We start from the raw sequence: 19,649 nt of genomic DNA, 5'->3' as shown, positions 1-19,649 counted from the left end.
TCATCAGAACAGATGCTTGATGTGATTTTAATCTGTAGACTGTGTGCTTTGCTGTAACAGAGCACAGCAGATAAGAAAATTGACTCTCACAGAAGGCTACCTAGATTTGAATCCCAGATTTACCACTTGCTGTATCATTTTGGACAAGTTTCTAAACCTCTCTGTGCCTCATTTCTCATTGTCCCTTAAATGAACTTAATAATATCACTTACTTCATAAGCTTGTTATAAAAATTAAAATAAGATGCATAGATACCTCCAGATACATAGTCAGGCTATGGAAGTGCTAGGAATTGACAGGAAGTGTGTTAGGGAAGGGACTGAGTCCAGGAACTCTGAATCCATATTGATTTGGCTTATTCCTGACTCTGTTGCATCTTTTATGAATGATGGTGGAAATACTTTTAGCCTTCTCTGCCTCTATTTCTTCATAGATAGGAGCTGTAGTATCTATTTATGTTATTGTTCTAGGGATTGAATGAATTAGTGTGAGTAAAGTGCTCAGAAGAGTATCTGCTACATGTTTCATAGATGCTCAATTGGGGGGCCACATTTTGTCTCTTTTGATTGATGAAGGGCCTGATATTTTCTACTTCATCTTGGGACCTCTTAGGACTTTTGATTCCCACAATCTTTTTAGTTCTTTTTCTCTTGACTGTGCTGCTTGGGATAACAATTTCCCCCCTTACTTCTGTAAATAGTGCCTTAAATTATCTTGCTAATTTTATGGTATGGCCTCAACAAACAGAAAAAAGAGAAAGCTCCAATAATATTTTAAAAATAGTTATCATGAATATACATAACACAGAAATATCGAGAATAAACTAATTTTATTTATTTACCAATTTTTATGAAGCACATCATATTGACTTGATTGTCTTTTCAGGAGACATTCTGGGTTCTATCATGCAAAACTTACAGAATTTTCTCCAGATGCCTTTTGGGTGTGGGGAACAGAATATGGCCTTATTTGCTCCTAATATTTACATCTTGGACTATTTGAATCAAACTGAACAACTCACAGAAGAGATAAAATCCAAGGCTATTGGATATTTGACCACAGGTGAAACATTTAAAAGCGCTATTTTGTTTATCCAAGTTAAATCTCTGAATCCCAGCTGTTTTGCTTATTAAGTACATAAATGTACATACACATATATACATACATATATATGTATATATGCCTATACATGTATATATTTATCCACATGTAATAAACATAACTATTCAATTAATCAAATTTTCCTTCTGGACAATTGCTTCTAAACTGAAAAATAGTAACTCTTTTCTTATTTTAGGATATCAGAGGCAGATGTCTTATAAACACTCAGATGGATCATATAGTACCTTTGGACATGAAGATCAACAAAAAAATACATGGTTTGAATTTATTATTTATATCAGCAGTGAACTAGATATTTCAAAATATGTCTACTTTTAAATGGATTTTGGAGATTTTCTAAAAAGTATGGGTCCTGTCCTCCAAAGTATCCACATTATTTTAATAGGACTCTTGAGTTCTTTGGTTAAACATTTATGGAATTTCTATCTTTTACTTACCAAAAGAATGAATAGCAAATAAGCAAATCATTAGACAATACACAGTCACTCAGTGGGACAAAATAAGGGATGGGAAATCACACTTATTATATAGCAAATTATTCCAATTGAAACATTAACATCTTCCAACTCACCTTCAAAGATAGGGCCAACATTGCTTGTGCTGACTTGTGATACTACTCAGAAATCATGTTGTATAGACATGTACTCTCTTAATGGCAAATGAAAAAAAAAAAACCCACTAATTTGATTAGAATAATAGTTGCCAAAAATAGTGCAATAAGAACCAATACAAAATAAATTAAGCATAGGTTGTGTTTTTATTGTAATATTATTCTACTTGTTTTAAATTTTATTCCCATACAATAACTTTTAATTACAGACACATATTCACTCCTTGTTAATATGTCCTGAACATTAATATGGTTTTGAGATACAAAAAGATAAATAGTAATTAAAGTAATCATTGTTGTTTCTTTTATAATCGAGTATAATTAATCCCTGTAACAACCCAATGGAGCAGGTAACATTATAATACTTATTTTACATATGAAGAAATAGAAACAGTTTATTTATTGACAGGGCTACCATAACAAAGTGCCACAGACTGTGTGGCTTATCCTCTTACAATTCTGGAAGATGGACGTCCTAAGGTCAGTGTGATGGCAGAGTTGATTCTCTCTCCTTGGCTCCCAAGTGGCTACCTTTTCTCTAGGTTTCCCTAGTCTTTTGTCTGTCTGCATCGAAATTTCCTTTTCCTTCTATAAAGACACAAGGCACGTTGGATTAATGCCTAAACAAATATTCCACTTTTACTTTGTTACCTCTTTAAAGACCCTGCCTCCAAATATGGTCACTTTCTGAGGTATTAAGTGTTAGGACTTCAACATATGAAAATGAGGAAGACACAGGGCAACCCATATCACAGAGAGGGTAAATATATTCTTTTAAATGTACTCTGCTAATTATGTGGTAGAATTTTAATGTCTTTCCAGAATCTGACCTTTTACCTGCTCTAATATTTTGCCCCTGAGTACTATATGATCTCTGACCTCAGAATGTTTGCAGTACACTGAGAAAGAAAATAAAGTACATTGGAACACAACATGGCAAAAGATGTAATAAAAATATACACAAACTGCCATGGTAGCTCAGAGGCAGGAAAAGTTCCCCAGGAACTATATAATGACGTGTTTGTACACATTAACATGTTGATGAATCTGACCTAACACTTAACTGTAAGGAACACAAGTCTAAAAGGGAAAAGGATGCATATCTAAGTACACACCTTATTCATCATGTCTGGAGGAGCCATTTCAGGTAATCATCTGTGAGAACAAGTCACACATGCCTGAGCTTGACTGCTAATAGGTTTTCTTTAAAAAAAATATGTATTTATTTATTTTTTTATTTAATATATGACAGCAGAATGCATTACAATTCATATTACACATATAGAATACCTTTTTTCATATTTCTGGTTGTATACAAAGTATATTCACACCAATTCGTGCCTTCATACATGTACTTTGGATAATGATGTCCATCACATTTCACCATCATTTCTAACCCCATGCCCCCTCCCATTCCCTCCCACCCTATTTAGAGTTCATTTATTCCTCCCATGCTCCCTCTCCCTACCCCTACTCCCTACTATGAATCAGCATCCTTATATTAGAGAAAACATTCAGCATTTGTTTTTTTGGAGATTGGCTAACTTCACTTAGCATTATCTTCTCCAGCTCCATCCATTTACCTGCAAATGCCATTATTTTATTCTCTTTTATTGCTGAGTGATAATCTATTGTGTATATATGCCAAATTTTTCTATCTATTCATCTATTGAAGGGCATCTAGGTTGGTTCCACAGTTTAGCTATGAATTGTGCCACTATAAACATTGATGTGGCCGTGTCCCTGTAGTATGCTGTTTTTAAGTCTTTTTGGTATAAACTGAGGAAAGGGTTATCTGGGTCAAATAGTGGTTCCATTCCCAGATTTCCGAATTTCCACCAATTTGCAGGCCCACCAGCATGTGTGAGGGTGCCTTTTTCCCCACATCCTTGCTAACACTTATTGTTGTTTGTCTTCATAATAGCTGCCATTCTGACTGGAGTGAGATGGTATCTTAGAATGGTTTTTGAATTGCATTTCTCTAACTTCTAGTGATGATGAACATTTTTTCATATATTTGTTGATTGATCGTATATGCTCTTCTGAGAAGTATCTGTTCAGGTCCTTGGACCGCTAATAGGTTTACATAGGTATAACATTCTGTAACTTCTTATTAAATTCGTAGACATTAAGCGAAGAGAAATGCAGGAAGTCTACTTTGGCTCAAGGTACAGATAAAAGAATCTGAGAATACATCATAGTGGAGATAACCCTTCATCTGGGACACATGATGAATGGGGAGAAAGAAAAGGAGGCATATGAGCCAAATGAGAGGACATTTGAAAAGGAAGCAGATACACTATGAGGCTAAAATTTGGGGAAGAAATTTTCAGGATGTGAAACTCAAAAATCCAGTTGTGTCCAATCATCTATGCTAATAATAATGTTGTCTTCTTCTCAATGTTTATTATAAATATGCACCATATGTAATTTTTTTCCAGGCTCACTGCATTTGTATACAAGTCATTTGCACAGGCCAAACGCTACATTTACATTGATGACAAAATTCAATCTCAAACACTTATTTGGCTCTTAAGTATTCAAAAATCTGATGGCTGCTTCATAAATCATGGCAAAGTCTTCAACAATGCTTTGAAGGTATGCATGGAATTCTACCTTACAGTTTTCTATTCTTTCATCATGATCATTTAATGAATCCCAAAGTACCACTTCGGGAAATTTCTACTGTAATCAAACTGGAATTTCAAGTCACATAAATTAACTCTCAGGAAAACCAGTAATTTCTTTTTCTCTTCACAAATACATTATTTTGTTTCCATCAGTCAGATTTAAAACTAAAAGAATCTAACAGTAGTTGTGGGGCACTGTGGCAAGATGACTAAGAAAAGTATTAATGGAAATAAAAAATGTAAGAGAACCCAGATAATTACCAATAATTTAATAGTTAATCATTTAAGAAATTATTCTTGGGCAGCTAAGGCAGGAGGATCACATATTTGAGGCAAGGAGGGCAACTTATGACTGGGGATGCAGCTTAGTGGTAGAGAGCTTGCCTAGTTTACATGAGGGCCTGGGTTCAATTTTATGAATAACACATGAATAAAGGTTTTTTCTTAACTTTTTTAAAATTATTAGAATTTAATTTGTTGAATTCTCACTTGTTAATATCCCCAAGGTAGTGTTAACAAATGAATTTGTCTTTTATTTCTGAGCTTTTCCTAAACTTGTATTTTCTTCATAATTATCATGTGTTTATAGTACATCACAGATTTAATATAATTATTAAATATAATAAATATAATATAACATTTACCCAAATATTATCCCTATGTCAACAACTCAGAAGTAGCCACTGTTTTGGCAATTGTTTCCTTCAGTCATTTCCCCAATGCTATATAAACATAATTTGGATTATTATGTACTGATTTTTTTAATCTTACTTTTTTGAAACCTAATTTGTACATAATGATTTGCCATTCCATTAGAATAACTTAAAATCATAAAATAAATATCTTTTTGTATACTCCATCATATGGATAAATCATCAATTATTAAATTATTTGATCTTCTTGTATTAAGTGAAAACAATAAATAAGTTGAATATTAAATACAAACTAAAGTTACATAAAAATTCTTATATGTTCTCCAATTTTATTAACTTAAGGACAAATATCTACAAGTAAAATTTTTTGAAGTTCTAAAATGACACCAGACTGATTTTTAGTAAAGTTATGTCAATTTATATTTTCTCTATGTGGAGAGTGTCTATCTGAATCATAGTACTATCACTAAAACTGAGCAATATATGTATGAAAACAGTCTTCAAAAATGTAGGAACACAAAAAAACTGCTTTATCCTATTTCTGTTAACAGGTTAAACAATTTTTTTTCACATGATTACTTTCCATTTATATTTTCTCCCTTGTAATTTTCATTTAATCTTTGGAGTATCTTAGATTTTATTTACTACTAGTATTATTGTATAATCTAAAAATCATTTATTTGTCTACTCTAAATAGTTTACCATTTATAGCACCTCCTGATAATTACTGTTGTCTGGGCTTTCTGATTTTTGAGGCCATTTATATTGATGATGAAGTTCAGTCTCAAACTCTTATTTGGTTTCTGCTTTCTGTACTTGCTATGATTTCTTTCTGCTCTGCTTGTTTTGTTGATCAACATGCCTCTCTATTTTATGCTACACTCTTTTAATCATTGTAATATGTTAGTCTGCATTTTCCATGACACTTTCTAGGTTCTTTCTGGGGTGAGGATGAAGGAGAGAGTTGGGAGATGTTTGCAGAGCATCCTATGCCTCCTTTGATTTTAAATACATTTGTAGGACCATAATTTATTTTTCTAAGTTATGTTACTATTTCTATAAATGTTTTATATTTTCATGCACTATTTCCTAATTTATGAGAAGTATCTTTTGAGGATATGAAAATCTTTGTCCCCTAAATTAGGAAAACATGTACAAATCTGAAGTTTCCACAATACATTACATTTATTTTTCCATTCGTACATTACAATTATATGTAATAGTGGGTTTCATTATTCCATATTTGTACCTGCATATAATATAATTGGATCAATCTCATTTCCCTGTACCTTCCTTTCCCTCCCCTCTGCCCTTCACTATCTGCTTGATCTGATCTTCTAATTCTTCTAATTTTATTATTATTTTAATTGGTACATTATAATTATAAAGGCTGACAATACATTACATTTCAAAAGAAACGCTTCTTTTCCTCTGAATTTCATGAAACTGACATGATCATGTTTTATTCAGGGAGAAGATAATGAAATCTCCCTCACTGCATATGTCATCAACGCCCTGCTTGAAGCTGGTCATCCAGTCTCAGTAAGTTGCTCACAAGTGATACCACTAACTAGCTTCTTAAGAATTCAAAACTTTATGCTAACAATATAGTAATAGATCTAAAACTATATGTTCAGAGCTATTGCAGAATACTGCTGAACCAATTTCCTTCTGTTAGATTTAAATACAAGGTGTTCCCAAAAGGTATTGTGTGGGATGATGCAAGAACATTCAAAGGTAAAATGATTAGATTATGAGAGGTGTAACCTGATTTGGCGCAGTCTGGCTGGGCACAATTCAGGAGCCACTTGTCAAAAGAAATGAACTTTATTTTTAGAAAAAACACACCACACCACACAGCTCCTCAGCAAAAACCCTCAGAGCCCAACTGCCACCACCGGCTTCCCACAAGCCTCTCAACCTCCCCAACTCCTCCTGCTCTTGAGGCCAATTGGCTGGGTCGTGTGGGCGGAGCCAAAAAAAGTCCCCCAATGAGCAGTTCCTGGTCTGAAAGGGCGAGGAAACAGCCCAATGAGCATCCCCCCAGAGGAGCCAATCAATTGGCAGCTAGAAGTTTGTTCCGGTGGCTGTGAACCAGTCATCAGCTGGCAGCTGGAAGTTTGCTGGGGCCCCTTCGGCTGTGGCTCTCAACACTGATTGGTGCATTAGCTCACTAAAATGGATTAACTGGGTGGTGATTATAGGAAGGCAAGGTGTGACTGGTGAAGATGGGTCACTATGGATATGACTTTGGAATTCATATTTTGTCCTTGAGCAGAGCTCTCTCTGCTTAATTACTATCTTGTCCTGAGCTGCTTTACTCTAACAAGCCCTTCAACCATGATTGTTCTGCTTCATCTCAGGCCCATAGCTGACTGTGGGCTAACCCTCTGAAATCTTGAGCCAAAATAAACTTTTCCTTCTAAGTATTTATTTAAACAGTGATTTAATAGTCAAATCACACTGTTCAGGTAGAACTATGCAGATATTAAAAATAAATTCATTGAATTTCCCTTTGAACATTTCCGCACAAACAAGATTCATTCCTGATTTTTTTTTCTGGTAAAAACACACCTACCTGTATTTGGACATATGTTTTCATGTGCAAAGATTTTTTCTTTTCCTTTCCTTTTGCAGTTTGTGGCAGTTCAAAAGGGTCTCCAGTGCATAGAGGCTGCATCTAGGAAGAGAGTTCTGACTATCTATGACCAGGCTCTTTTGGCCTACACTTTCAGTTTAGTACAATATAAAGACAAAAGAGAATTCCTCATCAATGAGCTGAGCAAGAAAGCAAAGAAAGCAGGTGAGTACCTTTGCCATCTTTGGAATCACATGTTGAACAAGAACAATGGCTAGAAGGGGTATAATTAACATCCTTTCATGTTTCTCTGTTTCTAATTGTGGGGTTTGCACTCCCTTAGATATCACCGGTCCAGTTACATGCACATAAAATCCTGTACTTTGACATAGGTGCTATTGACTTCCCTTCACTTTTTTCTCAGGTGGCTCAGTGTATTGGGAACTGGAAGAGCGAATTTCTATGGAAGGCTCATCCTCTTTCTACTATCCTCAGTCTTCCTCTGCAAACATAGAGACAACCTCTTATGGCCTACTAGCCCTTCTTTCCAAGCCGAGGCTGACTTCAGAAGAGCTGTCCAGTGCTTCACAGGTTGTACAGTGGGTAGCAAAGCAGCAAAATTCCTATGGAGGTTTCTCCTCCACGAAGGTAACAATATCTTTTCTAAATCTCTAAGAAAACTGGGCACATACTTGGCCTTGGCAGTGTTGGTCTTTTAATGTATAAATTATATTTTTCCTGCAGGTGGTGGGGGAGTGGGGGTTGTGGCTCAGCGGTAGAGCGCTCACCCAGCACGTGCGGGGCCCTGGGTTCGATCCTCAGCACCACATAAAAATAAGTAAATAAAATAAATATATTAAAAATATATAATTTTCCAATTAAATTTGTTATCACTATTAAGCTTGCTATCCTTATTTCACCTGTAGCTCATAGTAATCTTTAATTGGTATACATTAATTGTACAGAATAGTGGATTTCAATGTGGTATGTTCACACGTGCCTATAATTTTTAAATTTGCTGTGTTTCAGGTTTGGGGGAATATTTTCTCTAGTAAGAACTGCAAGTATTTATTCAAAAGATAATTAGCTTTTATTTTTTTTTCTATATAGAAGAAAGCCTTTTAATGCAATAGCTTAACACACAGTTCAACAAATTCAGTCAGTTCAAATTAACTTCAACATATTACAAAGAACTAAGAAGCCTGGAGGGGCCACCACTTTGGGGAGGAGGGTGGGGAGGCGAATTGCTTCCCAGAATGGAAGGATACTGACCTCAAGGAGGCCCCTCTCCCCATCCCAAGAGGTGTGTCCATAACCATTGGGCTCTTGCAATAGCTTAGGTATCTCCATGCAGAAGGCAGCAGCACAGAGTCAAGGGCAGAGCCATCTAAGGATCACAGCTCTGTCTTCTCACCAGAGCAGGGCCTGGAAAAAAGGCACTGGGGCTGACACAGAAAACTGTGCCCAAGACAGGGTGGTGACAGTAGCTGCAGCACTGGAGAACCAGCTCAACAGACCGCTTTGGGTGTAGGTGGGCCAGGGATTTTAGCTTCTCCCCCACCTCTACCCAGGAGCTAAGTTCAGATTAACTGCAGAGAGGTGAGGTCTGATGCAGCTACAAAGGCAGCATTCAATCTGCAGCACACTTGAGGCAGCGACAAAGCCAAGTGCTTTGCTGTTGAGGACCTGCTTGTCTGATATGCTAGCTAACTGAGGCAGCAGGGTGGGAACAGGGCTCTAGCTTCACACTCAGCTCTAGCAAGGCCCTTTGTGGTGAAACCATGTCTGTGCTTGACTATGCTGGCTTAACTTGAACAAGCAAAGCCTCTCAAAGGTGGAGGCCACTGCTGTTGGAGGGGCTGAGGAGGGTATTTCAAAGCTCCCTGTGGGGCATGCTAGGTTTAGGGGGTGGCTGCAGGGGAGGACACCTCTGGCTTCTCTGGGAAGGTCTGACAAAAGATTCCTGCTGCCCTTTAAGGTTTTATTTCAGTTTCTGGTTAACTTCCTGCCTTAACATCTGTGCAGGGCCATTCCTGGGCTCAATTTGTAGGAGGCTGCTAATGTCTGCAAGGCTGGATTTATAGTCCTTGAGTGACTTGTAGGCTTGAGCCCATCTGTACAATGCTCTCATGTTCTTGCCATCCAGCTTGAGGGCTTCTGTGCAGTCCTTCACTGCCTCCTTGTCCTGATTCAGGACCAGTGAAGAGTGCTCTGTGGCTCTCCGTGGTAGATTCCAGGTTACTAAACAAGAGGCTTTCATTGTACTTCTCAATAGCTTTCTTATGGTTGCCCTTCTTTACAAGCTCATTGCCTTCTTCCTTCAGACCTCTGGCTCACTCCACATCCCCAGCAGAAGGCACTGTGCTCTTTGTAGTTTCGTTGGATTTGTTTTTGGTTGTCTCTGTGTTTTCTGAAGGCAAGGAATTCCACCTCTTCTGGTCTGAGACAGGCACCACAGGGATAGAGCGCAGCTTCAGGCGCCACTCAGGCCCAAGTGAATCCATGAGAGCTCTGGTCATTCTGTTGATACCTTTCAGGGCTGATGCCACACTGTTATCAATTTGCAGTACAGTCTTGTAGTCGACATAGGCCCGAGGATACTTCTCTAGGGCCTCATAGGCAGATGCTCGCCGCAGCAGAGGCTTCATGCTGAAAGGAACCAAGGCCAATACTGAAGTGCAGTCTTTGATGCAGTCTGTGCAGTTTCCATCCTTTAAGTGGCATGCTGCTCCATTGGAGTAGAGAACACTCTTCTTCAGGGTCTGAAGAACCTCCCACCTGCAGCAACCTCAGCGCGCGACAGTATAGCGCTGAGGCCTCCGCGTACTGGCCTTTGCGGAAGCTCTGGTTGCTGATGGCGCGGAGCCCCTCCACGGAGTCTGGGAGTTTGGAGGCCATCCCGGGGCCTGGCGGGCACACGAGGCTTTATTTTTTTATTATTTATTTTATTTTATTTTTGAGAGAGAGAGAGAGAGAGAGAGAGAGAGAGAGAGAGAGAGAGAGAGAGAGAGAGAGAGAGAGAATTTTTTAAATATTTATTTTTCAGTTTTCGGTGGACACAGCATCTTTATTTTATTTTATGTGGTGCTGAGGATCGAACCCAGTGCCCACCCCCAACATGTCAGGGGAGCACCCTACCGCTTGAGCCACATCCCCAGCCCAGCTTTTAATTTTTAAAAGTGGAATTTTAAAATAGGAATATCTACATGCTAAAAATTTATATTTAAAATTAAAGCCATAATTTTATCAAAAAAAATTGTATCAATGTTTTCTTGTTAGCAATGAGAATCTTTCTCTAATTGCAAAATCATTGGCCAAATCTCTTTTGATCTGATACAATAAAAGTGACCACTTATTCGCTGTAAAAATACATATCCATGGTTACTTATATATTCTTTCCTCTCTTAGTTCTCTTATTTCACGTGTGTTTAGTCTCCTGGTCACATTTCATTTGCATGTTTTCTAATAGGAGTATTCATCTTTTTCTTGATACTTTTTAAGATTTCTGAATACAATAAAAGTATCAGTCATGCTGATATATGTGATATCCTTTCCAGGTTTCTATTTTTCTTTCAAATTGTGTAATACTTTGGATAAATAGGTTTTTTTTTCTTTTCATTTTTAATTAATTCTATAATGTTGTTTAAAGATCTCACTTTAATAGTAGGCTAAGAGTAACAACAAAGACAAAACAAAAACTATATAAATATATGTCCATACATTTATGGATTAATTACATTTAATTATTAATTGTTTTCAATTATAAATTAATTTATGATATTTTGATATAGACATATGGTAGAGACATAACTTGTTTTTTTTTAAATTTTTGAGTAACAAGTTGTCTCAATGTCATTTATGCACTAATTAATCTTGCTACTTATTAAAAACACTGCTTTTATTGGAAAATAAAATTATATATTCTTGTCATTTTAGGCTTCTCATTTTTTTCACTAACTTTTAGCTTTTTATGTTTTAATATCTGGTAGTCTGACTCAGTAGGCATTTTAAAAATTTCCTTATTTCTTCTCACATGTGTTTTATATTAGATAACAATTTTGTCTTCATGAAAGAGTAGGATGGAAATGTTGCCATAAAACTCATTTATTAGTTAGGTACTGGGAATTGAACACACTGAGCTACATCCCTGTTTTAATCAGCTTTTATGCTGCTGTGACTAAAAGACACGACCAGAAAAATGTTAGAGGAATAAAAGTTTATTTGGGGGCTCATGGTTTCAGAGACTGTCCATAGACAGTCCACTCTATTCCTTGGAGCTCAAGTAGGGGCAGAACATCATGGCTGAAGAGTGACAGAAAGAAGCAGCTCACATAATGATCAGAGAGCAGAGAGAGAACTCTCCACTTGCCAAATACAAATATATACCTCATGTCCCCAGGGCCCCACCTCCTCCAGCCATACTCCACCTGCCTTCAATTACCACTCAATTAATCCCATCAGGTGATTAATTCACTGATTGGGTTACAGCTCTCATAACCCAATCATTTCTCCTCTAAACTTTCTTGCATTGCCTCACACATGATTTTTGGGGGACACTTCACATCCAAACCACAACAATCTCCAGTTCTTTTCATTTTTTATTATTAAGGTATCATTAAGATGCTGAGGACCTCCCTACATTGTGCCTGGAACTTGTAGTCCTCTTGCCTAAGCCTCCAGAGTCACTGAAATTACTGATGTACACTACTACACCTGGAACAAACAAACAAAAAACAAAAGCATTTATTTTTGATAAATTATACAATATTCAAGACAATATAGTTCACAAAACAATGAAAAATTAACAAAAATTGCAGTAGCTTTTAAAATCATTTTTGAATGAATCACAGCTATATTTGACTGTGATTTCTAAGTCCTATAATATGCTCTAATAGAATCCTGTCATTATTATTTTAGGATACTGTTGTGGCTCTCCAAGCTCTAACTCTATTCCAAAGGCTTACTTATTCTAAGAACAGACAAAATTTGGTGCAAATTTCCTCTGACAAAGCATTCAATATGGCCTTCCAAGTGAATGAAGAGAACCGATTGCTGCTACAACAAATTCCATTACCAGAAATTCAGAAAAACTACACTGTGGATGTGAGTGGTGATGGCTGTGTGTACATGCAGGTAAATCTGGACTTTTTCCCCTATTTATCACAATTGTCAAATACACATGAAACTAAGAAGTGTAGTATAACCAATATCCAGATCAACGTTGTTCACATTTTTTTCTATTTGCTTTACTTGTTTTTTCTTTTTTAGCTGAATTTTAAAGTAAATTAGAGGCATCATACCACTCCTAAGTATATTATAATGCAGGTCCAAAATGTTCCATTGTTTGGCCTCAATGCCATTATCACAACTAGCACAAGAGCATAATAGTTTATAATATAATTTAATTACCACCAAATCTGTTTTGTAGGTCTTTTCTTTTTCAAACCAGATTCAATCACGCAAATGCTTTGCAATTGTTCATTGTGCTTCATAAATCTCTTTTAACTTAATAGATCTATCCGGTCTTTTATATTTTTGTGTGTGTGACATTAACTTTTTGAAGACTCACACTATTTGTGTTGTAGAATGTCCTTCATTCTGGATTTATCAGATTGTTCTCTTTGGGGCATTATTTAATTTGTTGCCTCATTACCTGTGTTTTCTATTAACTGAAAGTTAATCTTGTATTCATTTTGCTCACATACAGAAATATATCACTCTTGATGTTATTATGTTTTACCATTAGCTGAACACCTTCAAATAATGGCCAAATTTCTTCTGCTGTTTTATTTTCTGCTTTGAATCTACCAATTAATATTTAAAATATTACATTGGAACCATGCAAAAGTCAATTTTTGTATCAATTTTCATCAACATGTCTTAACATACATTGAAGATCTTTGCCTATATAAGATATTTCAATAAGGGCTAGGAAGTGGTGAATATTAATTCTAACATACCTTCTGTTTTTATAGCTGGCATTTTTATACAATATAGATATGACAGAGTATATATAATAAATTAGGTATTAATGGACATTTGGATTATTTTTCTTCTTTCACTATTACATATAGTATTGTAATGAATAATATATGTAAATTACTTCAAACTTGGGCAAATGCAACTTCAGAATACATTTCTATGACTGTGATTATTAGGTCAAATTAAATCTTTAACTAAATGTATTTCCAAATCATGTTATTATTGATTTTGATTCATATTTTTTTATTCATTTAATACAGGTATTCTCCTTAATCTTGTAACTCTTGCATTATAATATTAGCTGTTTCTTACAACAAAAATCAGATCATTTTAATTATTTCCTCAAAGATAGTATGGATATAATTTAGCTATGCTATTGCTTAGCTGTGTAAGGTTTGAAAAGTTAGTAATCTCTCTGAACCTAATTTCCCTTTTTACAAAGTGAAGACTAAAGTAGCAATGGATTAACTGGGCCATTGGAAATAATTAGTTATTACATAAAAAGCACTTAAAAGGGAGTACATAGTATATGCTCAATAAATGTTAATTTATCATAACTACTATTACCAGTGGCATACAAAATAGGAAGCACATAGGTTCAAATTGATTTTTAAATTAATTTTAAACTTCAATAAGGAGGTAATAAATGAAAACTTTTTATTGATATGTAAAATATTCTATGTTTATTTAAGACAACTCTGAAATATAATATCCTGCTGCCCAAGAAGTCATCTGGGTTTTCCCTTTCTGTAAATACAGCCAATGCTTTCTGCAGAGGATTATTTGATTCAAAGTTTGATCTTGTGGTTTCAGCCAGGTAATGACATTTTTTATTTTGTTGGTAAATTAAGATGTGTCTCTACCTCTAATAAAGATAGCCTAAGTTTTCTTCCTGCCTTCAGGTAAAACCATACCCCAATCTTTTTATGAAAAAAGTTGGCCTATTTCTGTTATCTAGGGAAATATATTTTATCTTTTTTAAATTACCAAAATTGTGTGCAATAAACTAGATAAAAAATAAATATGGCTTCAGAAACGTTGAATAGAAGACAGAAAAGAGAATTGTACAAAAAAGTTTTATAAATTTCTCTATAATAATTGTATTTCCCTCCCAGCCACTTGGGAGGCTGAGAAAGGGAGATCACAAGTTCAAAGCCAGCCTCAGCAAAAGGAAGGCACTAAGAAACTCAGTGACAAGTTAGTTATCTCTCTGAACCTCATTTCCCTCCTTTACAAAATGAAGACTAAAGTAGCATTGAATTCACTGGGCCATTGGAAATAATAAGGTATTACATAAAAAGCACTTAATATGGAATACATAGTATATGCTCAATAAATGTTAATTTATCATTAAGCAACTAAGCAACCCTGTCTCTAAATAATATACAAAATAGGACTGGAGATGTGGCTCAGTGACCAAGTGCCCCTGAGATCAGTCCCCAGTACCAGAATAAAAAGCAAGAATTGTATTCCTCTCAAATTTCTATTTCATAAATTAACATTTATAGCATATTGTAGTTCTTACTTTGGGAACTCCAAATTCCAAAACAAGAATATTACTTGGGTCCACTTTCTATGTCCACTTGGAAATGGATTGAAATGTATGTTGTTTCATTTTGGAATACTACTAATTTCAGTTTATTCTGATGGTTTAGTCTCAGAACAATAAATGTAAATATATTTTATTGCTAAACTGTTTTCTTAAATAATGATCAACACTTATCTGAGTTTTAAATTTTGTATTTTTTAAAAGTTATTCTGGAAGGCACAACTCTTCCAACATGGCAATCATTGATGTGAAGATGCTCTCAGGATTTGTACCTGATAAATCTTCAGTTGAGAAGGTAAAGAATTAAATGCTTTTATTTAAAAGAGCTTCAGAATAGCTATAATGTATTGCTCTGTTTATACATTTGTCATAAATTGATGAAAATACAGCACATATTCTATTCTTAAGGAATAAAGATTAAATCACATATATATCCAATAGTACATTATTCAAAGTTCTCAAATTTATTTGAATTCAGCTAGTATCACACTCAATGGTGAATAAAAATTGAAAGCTTTCTCTTGAATATGTGAAACAAGACAAGGATGCCCACTCTCACCACTTTTATTCAATGCATTACTAGAAGTCCTACACAGAGCAAAAAAAAAGTCAAGAAAGTAAATAAAAGGCACCAATTAGGAAGCAAGAAGTGAAATTCTCTCTCAATGCTGGTGACATGATCATACAAAAGACTCAGCAAAACAAAAAACAAAACAAAAAAACAACTGTTAGAACTGATAAACAAATTCAGTAAAGTTATAGATTAAAGATCAATGTACAAAAATCAATAGAATGTTAAAATACTAACAACAAATTATCCGAAAAGGAATTTAATTTATAATAGCGTCAAAAATAAATGAAAATCATGGCTGGGGTAGTGGCTCAGTGGTGGAACACTTGCCTGACTTGTGTGAGGCACAGTGTTTGATTCTCAGCACCACATATAAAGATCCATTGACAACTAAAAAATATTTAAAAATAAATAAATGAATGAATGAATATATATATATATATATATATATATATATATATATATACACACACACACACACACACACACACACACACACTTCAGAGTAAATGTGACCAAACAGGTAAAAAAAATCTGTACATTGAAATTATATAATATTGATGAAAAAATTGAAGGAAACACAAAAAAGTGGAATTATCTTTCATGTTCATAGATTGAAAGAATTAATATTGTTAAAATACCCCTACTAACCAAAGCAGCCTACAGATTCAGTGCAATCCCTTTCAAAATTCTAATGGCATGCTTACTAAAAATAGAAAAAAAAAATTCTCAAAGTTTTGGGAACCAGGAAAAACTCTAAAGAGCCAAAACAATCTTTTTTTTTTTTTTCGTGAACTCCCTCACTGTAGCCCCTTTGGACATGTGTTTCAGCCTGTGTTAGGTCCTGGGTGTTTGGACCTTATTAAGGCATACAATCTTGTCTTTAAATTATCAACAAACTATTAATAAACTAGCTGTAGGAAAAGATTGGTTTATATCAGAAGAGCCAAAACAATCTTGAGAAAAAGAACAAGGGCAGAGATATCAACTCCTCTTTAATTTCAAAACTTATGAGAAAACAATTATAATCAAAACAGCATTGTATTATCATAACAACAGACATACTGACCAATAGAACAAGACAGAAACTTAAAAATATACCCAACTAGAATCAGTTGATTTTGGGCAAAGATGTGAAGAATACACATGGGAAAGGACAGTCTCTTTAATAAATGGTGCTGCTGAGAAAATTGAATATCTACACACAGAAAAAATGTAATTGGACCTTTGTCTCACACCATATATAAAAATCAACTCAAGATGGATGTCAGATTCAACAGTTGAGGTACTAGACAAACACCAGGGAAAAACTTCATAACATAGTCTGGGTAATGATTTCTTGAACAGAACTGAAAAATTCAGGCAACAAAAGCAAAACCAGGCAAATAAGATGGCATCAAACTCAAAAGCATCTGCACAGCAAAGAAAATAATTAGAAAAATGAGGAATTATACCCCATCAATGTATGATATATCAAAGTACATAAATGCATTCTACTGTCATGTGTTACTAATTAAAACAAATAAAAATTTCTTTAAAAAAGTGAAGAGATAACCTATAGGATGGGAGAAAATATTTGCAAAACACAATCTGATAAGGGGCTGATATTGAAATTACATAAGAAACTCAAACAACTCAGTAGCAAGAAAACAAATAATCCAATAAAAAACAGGCAAAAAATTTGAAAAGACATTTCTCAAAATAATAGATATAAATGACCAACAGATAGATACAAAATTCTCAAGACATCTAATCATCAGAGAAATACTAATTAAAACCACAGTGAGCTAACACCTTCCATATGTTAGAATTGCCATTATCAAAACCATGAATGATAACCAATTTTGGCATTGATGATGCAGAAGTAGTGCCCTTGTACATTATTGGTGGGAATATATTACTGTTTAGCCATTTTGGAAGAGAATGTGGGATTTCTTCAACAAACAAAATAGAATTACTGTACAGTCCAACATCCCCACTTCTGGGCAAATATGCAAAGGAATTGAAATTGGCATATCAAAGGGACATCTGTACTCCCATGTTCATTTCAGCATTATTCACATTGGCCGGAATAAGGAAGCAGCTTATGTGTACAACAGCAAACAAATGGATAAAGGAAATGTGGTTTGTGTGTACAGTAGCATATATGTAGAGTGGAATGCTAAACTCTAAAATAGAAATTCTGTCATTTGTAACAATGTGGATGAAACTGGAGGATATTGTGCTAAATGAAATAATCCAGGCAGAGAAAAAAAATACCATATGATCTCATTTATATGTGAAATCAAAATTTTAAAATGTGATGTCATGAAAACAGAGTAGAATGATTTGGACCAGAGTTTTGGGGCAAGAGGAAGAGCTAGTAAAAGAAAAGATGTTGATCAAAAAGTACAGCCTTTCAGTTATACCAGAGGAATAAGTTGTAGTGACATATGGAACTACAGGTAGACCATGTATGTTTTAAACCTGATGGAGGGATAGAGAAGTTGGTGCAATAATGAATATATTAGCTATTTTATTTGAATCTTTCTACAGTGTATAGATAGATGAAAATACCATAATGTACTCTTTAAATATGCACAACTATTATTTTCCAATTAAAAATAAATTTATATTGAAGTTGAAAAGGTAAGGTTGTGTTTAGTTATTCTATTCTATTCTATTATTCTACTTAATATGTTTTTTTTTTTTAGAAACCAATATTATATAGACAGATCTCTCAAAAATGTTGAACAAATGATACCCAAAGATTAGTATTTATTGTTGAAGCTACATGGAAACTTCACAAGTATTTATAAAGATGCAAGAAAATTACCAAATTAAAATTAAATATTTTTATCTTTGGATTATAAGTTGTTCATATTTCTAGTCCCCTAAATGTTCAGTATACTTTTTTGCTTTATTTTTAGCTTCAAGAAGATGGCAAAGTACAACGCATAGAAATCAAAACTACACATGTGTTTTTCTACTTGGAGAATGTAAGTTTAATATTATAATTTGATTTGGCTGTTGGTGTATATGCTACAGGCATAATTGGTTTTTATTTTTTATGTTTTTTCTCTATTTTCCTATGGGTATAAGTACCAAAAGAGAATTGTTTTATCTTTGCTTTTGTTTGTTTTGTTGTTGTTGTTACTTTCATTGTAGTTTCATTTTGTTTTGTTTTTGGAGGTGCTGAGGATTGAAACCAGGGCCTTGAGCATGCTAGATGCTATCAGTGACCCACATCTCCACCTCACCAAAAGAGCATTTTAAAAATAATTCTAAATATTTGAAATGGGGAAAAAAGTGAAAAATATGCTTTATATACTAAAAATATTCATTTATTCCTAGGTTACTCAAAAGGAAATTCAATTCTCATTTTCCATTGAACAAGATGCACTTGTATCCAACATCAAGCCTGCATCTGTCCAGCTCTATGATTACTATGCAACTGGTAAGAATTTTACTTCATTTGAGTGCCATCATATTCTGCATTTAATTATACATAAGCCAATTATTGCTTTCTCCACTTATAGTTTCTCTTTTTGAAAACTTCACTTGTTATTTGGTGTTTTTAAACATTGCATATCATCTAATACCAAGTACTTCAGAGTTTTAATAGCTAACATGTACAAAAGTTCATTTACAGACCATGGATAACATGTATCAAAGATCATGTGCAAAAGATCATACCTGAAAACACTTAAGAATGATCATATACATTTGTACAAAAGTCATAGGAATAAAAGTATATCTGACAGTTATCAATCAAAGAAGTTGTTATAGTAGCATAGGTGTATGAGAGCTTATTTATGAACAGATAATAAAGATGTTTTCTTCTTAAACAATGTTGTAAGACTGTTTCGAGTAACAATTTCTCTCTTCCAGATGAATTTGCAGTTGCAGAATACAACACACCATGCAAACAGATATCTTTTGAAACCTTTTAGTTCTCAGAGAAGTGAACTGTGA

The 19,649-nt window shown here is 34.5% G+C and overlaps 1 protein-coding gene and 1 pseudogene across 1 annotated transcript in view; one reads left to right on the top strand and one right to left on the bottom strand.

The window, feature by feature from the left end:
- Positions 1–9,407, top strand: part of LOC114079384 (ovostatin-like) — a 60,810-nt gene extending 51,403 nt beyond the window's left edge. Inside the window, exons 24-30 of the mRNA XM_027920626.2 lie at positions 886–1,062; positions 1,298–1,379; positions 4,174–4,330; positions 6,486–6,557; positions 7,653–7,818; positions 8,018–8,241; positions 9,300–9,407. Of these exons, the coding sequence (XP_027776427.2) occupies positions 886–1,062; positions 1,298–1,379; positions 4,174–4,330; positions 6,486–6,557; positions 7,653–7,818; positions 8,018–8,241; positions 9,300–9,407 (986 nt within the window). The remainder of the gene's footprint in view (positions 1–885; positions 1,063–1,297; positions 1,380–4,173; positions 4,331–6,485; positions 6,558–7,652; positions 7,819–8,017; positions 8,242–9,299) is intronic.
- Positions 9,408–9,574: 167 nt separating this feature from the next.
- LOC114079383 (mitochondrial import receptor subunit TOM34 pseudogene) lies at positions 9,575–10,491 on the bottom strand (annotated as a pseudogene).
- Between the last annotated feature and the right edge of the window lie 9,158 nt (positions 10,492–19,649).

This window comes from Marmota flaviventris, chromosome 3, assembly GCF_047511675.1.
Source record: "Marmota flaviventris isolate mMarFla1 chromosome 3, mMarFla1.hap1, whole genome shotgun sequence".
In the NCBI taxonomy this organism is placed as follows: domain Eukaryota; kingdom Metazoa; phylum Chordata; class Mammalia; order Rodentia; family Sciuridae; genus Marmota; species Marmota flaviventris.
This window is presented reverse-complemented; position numbering and strand designations above follow the sequence as displayed.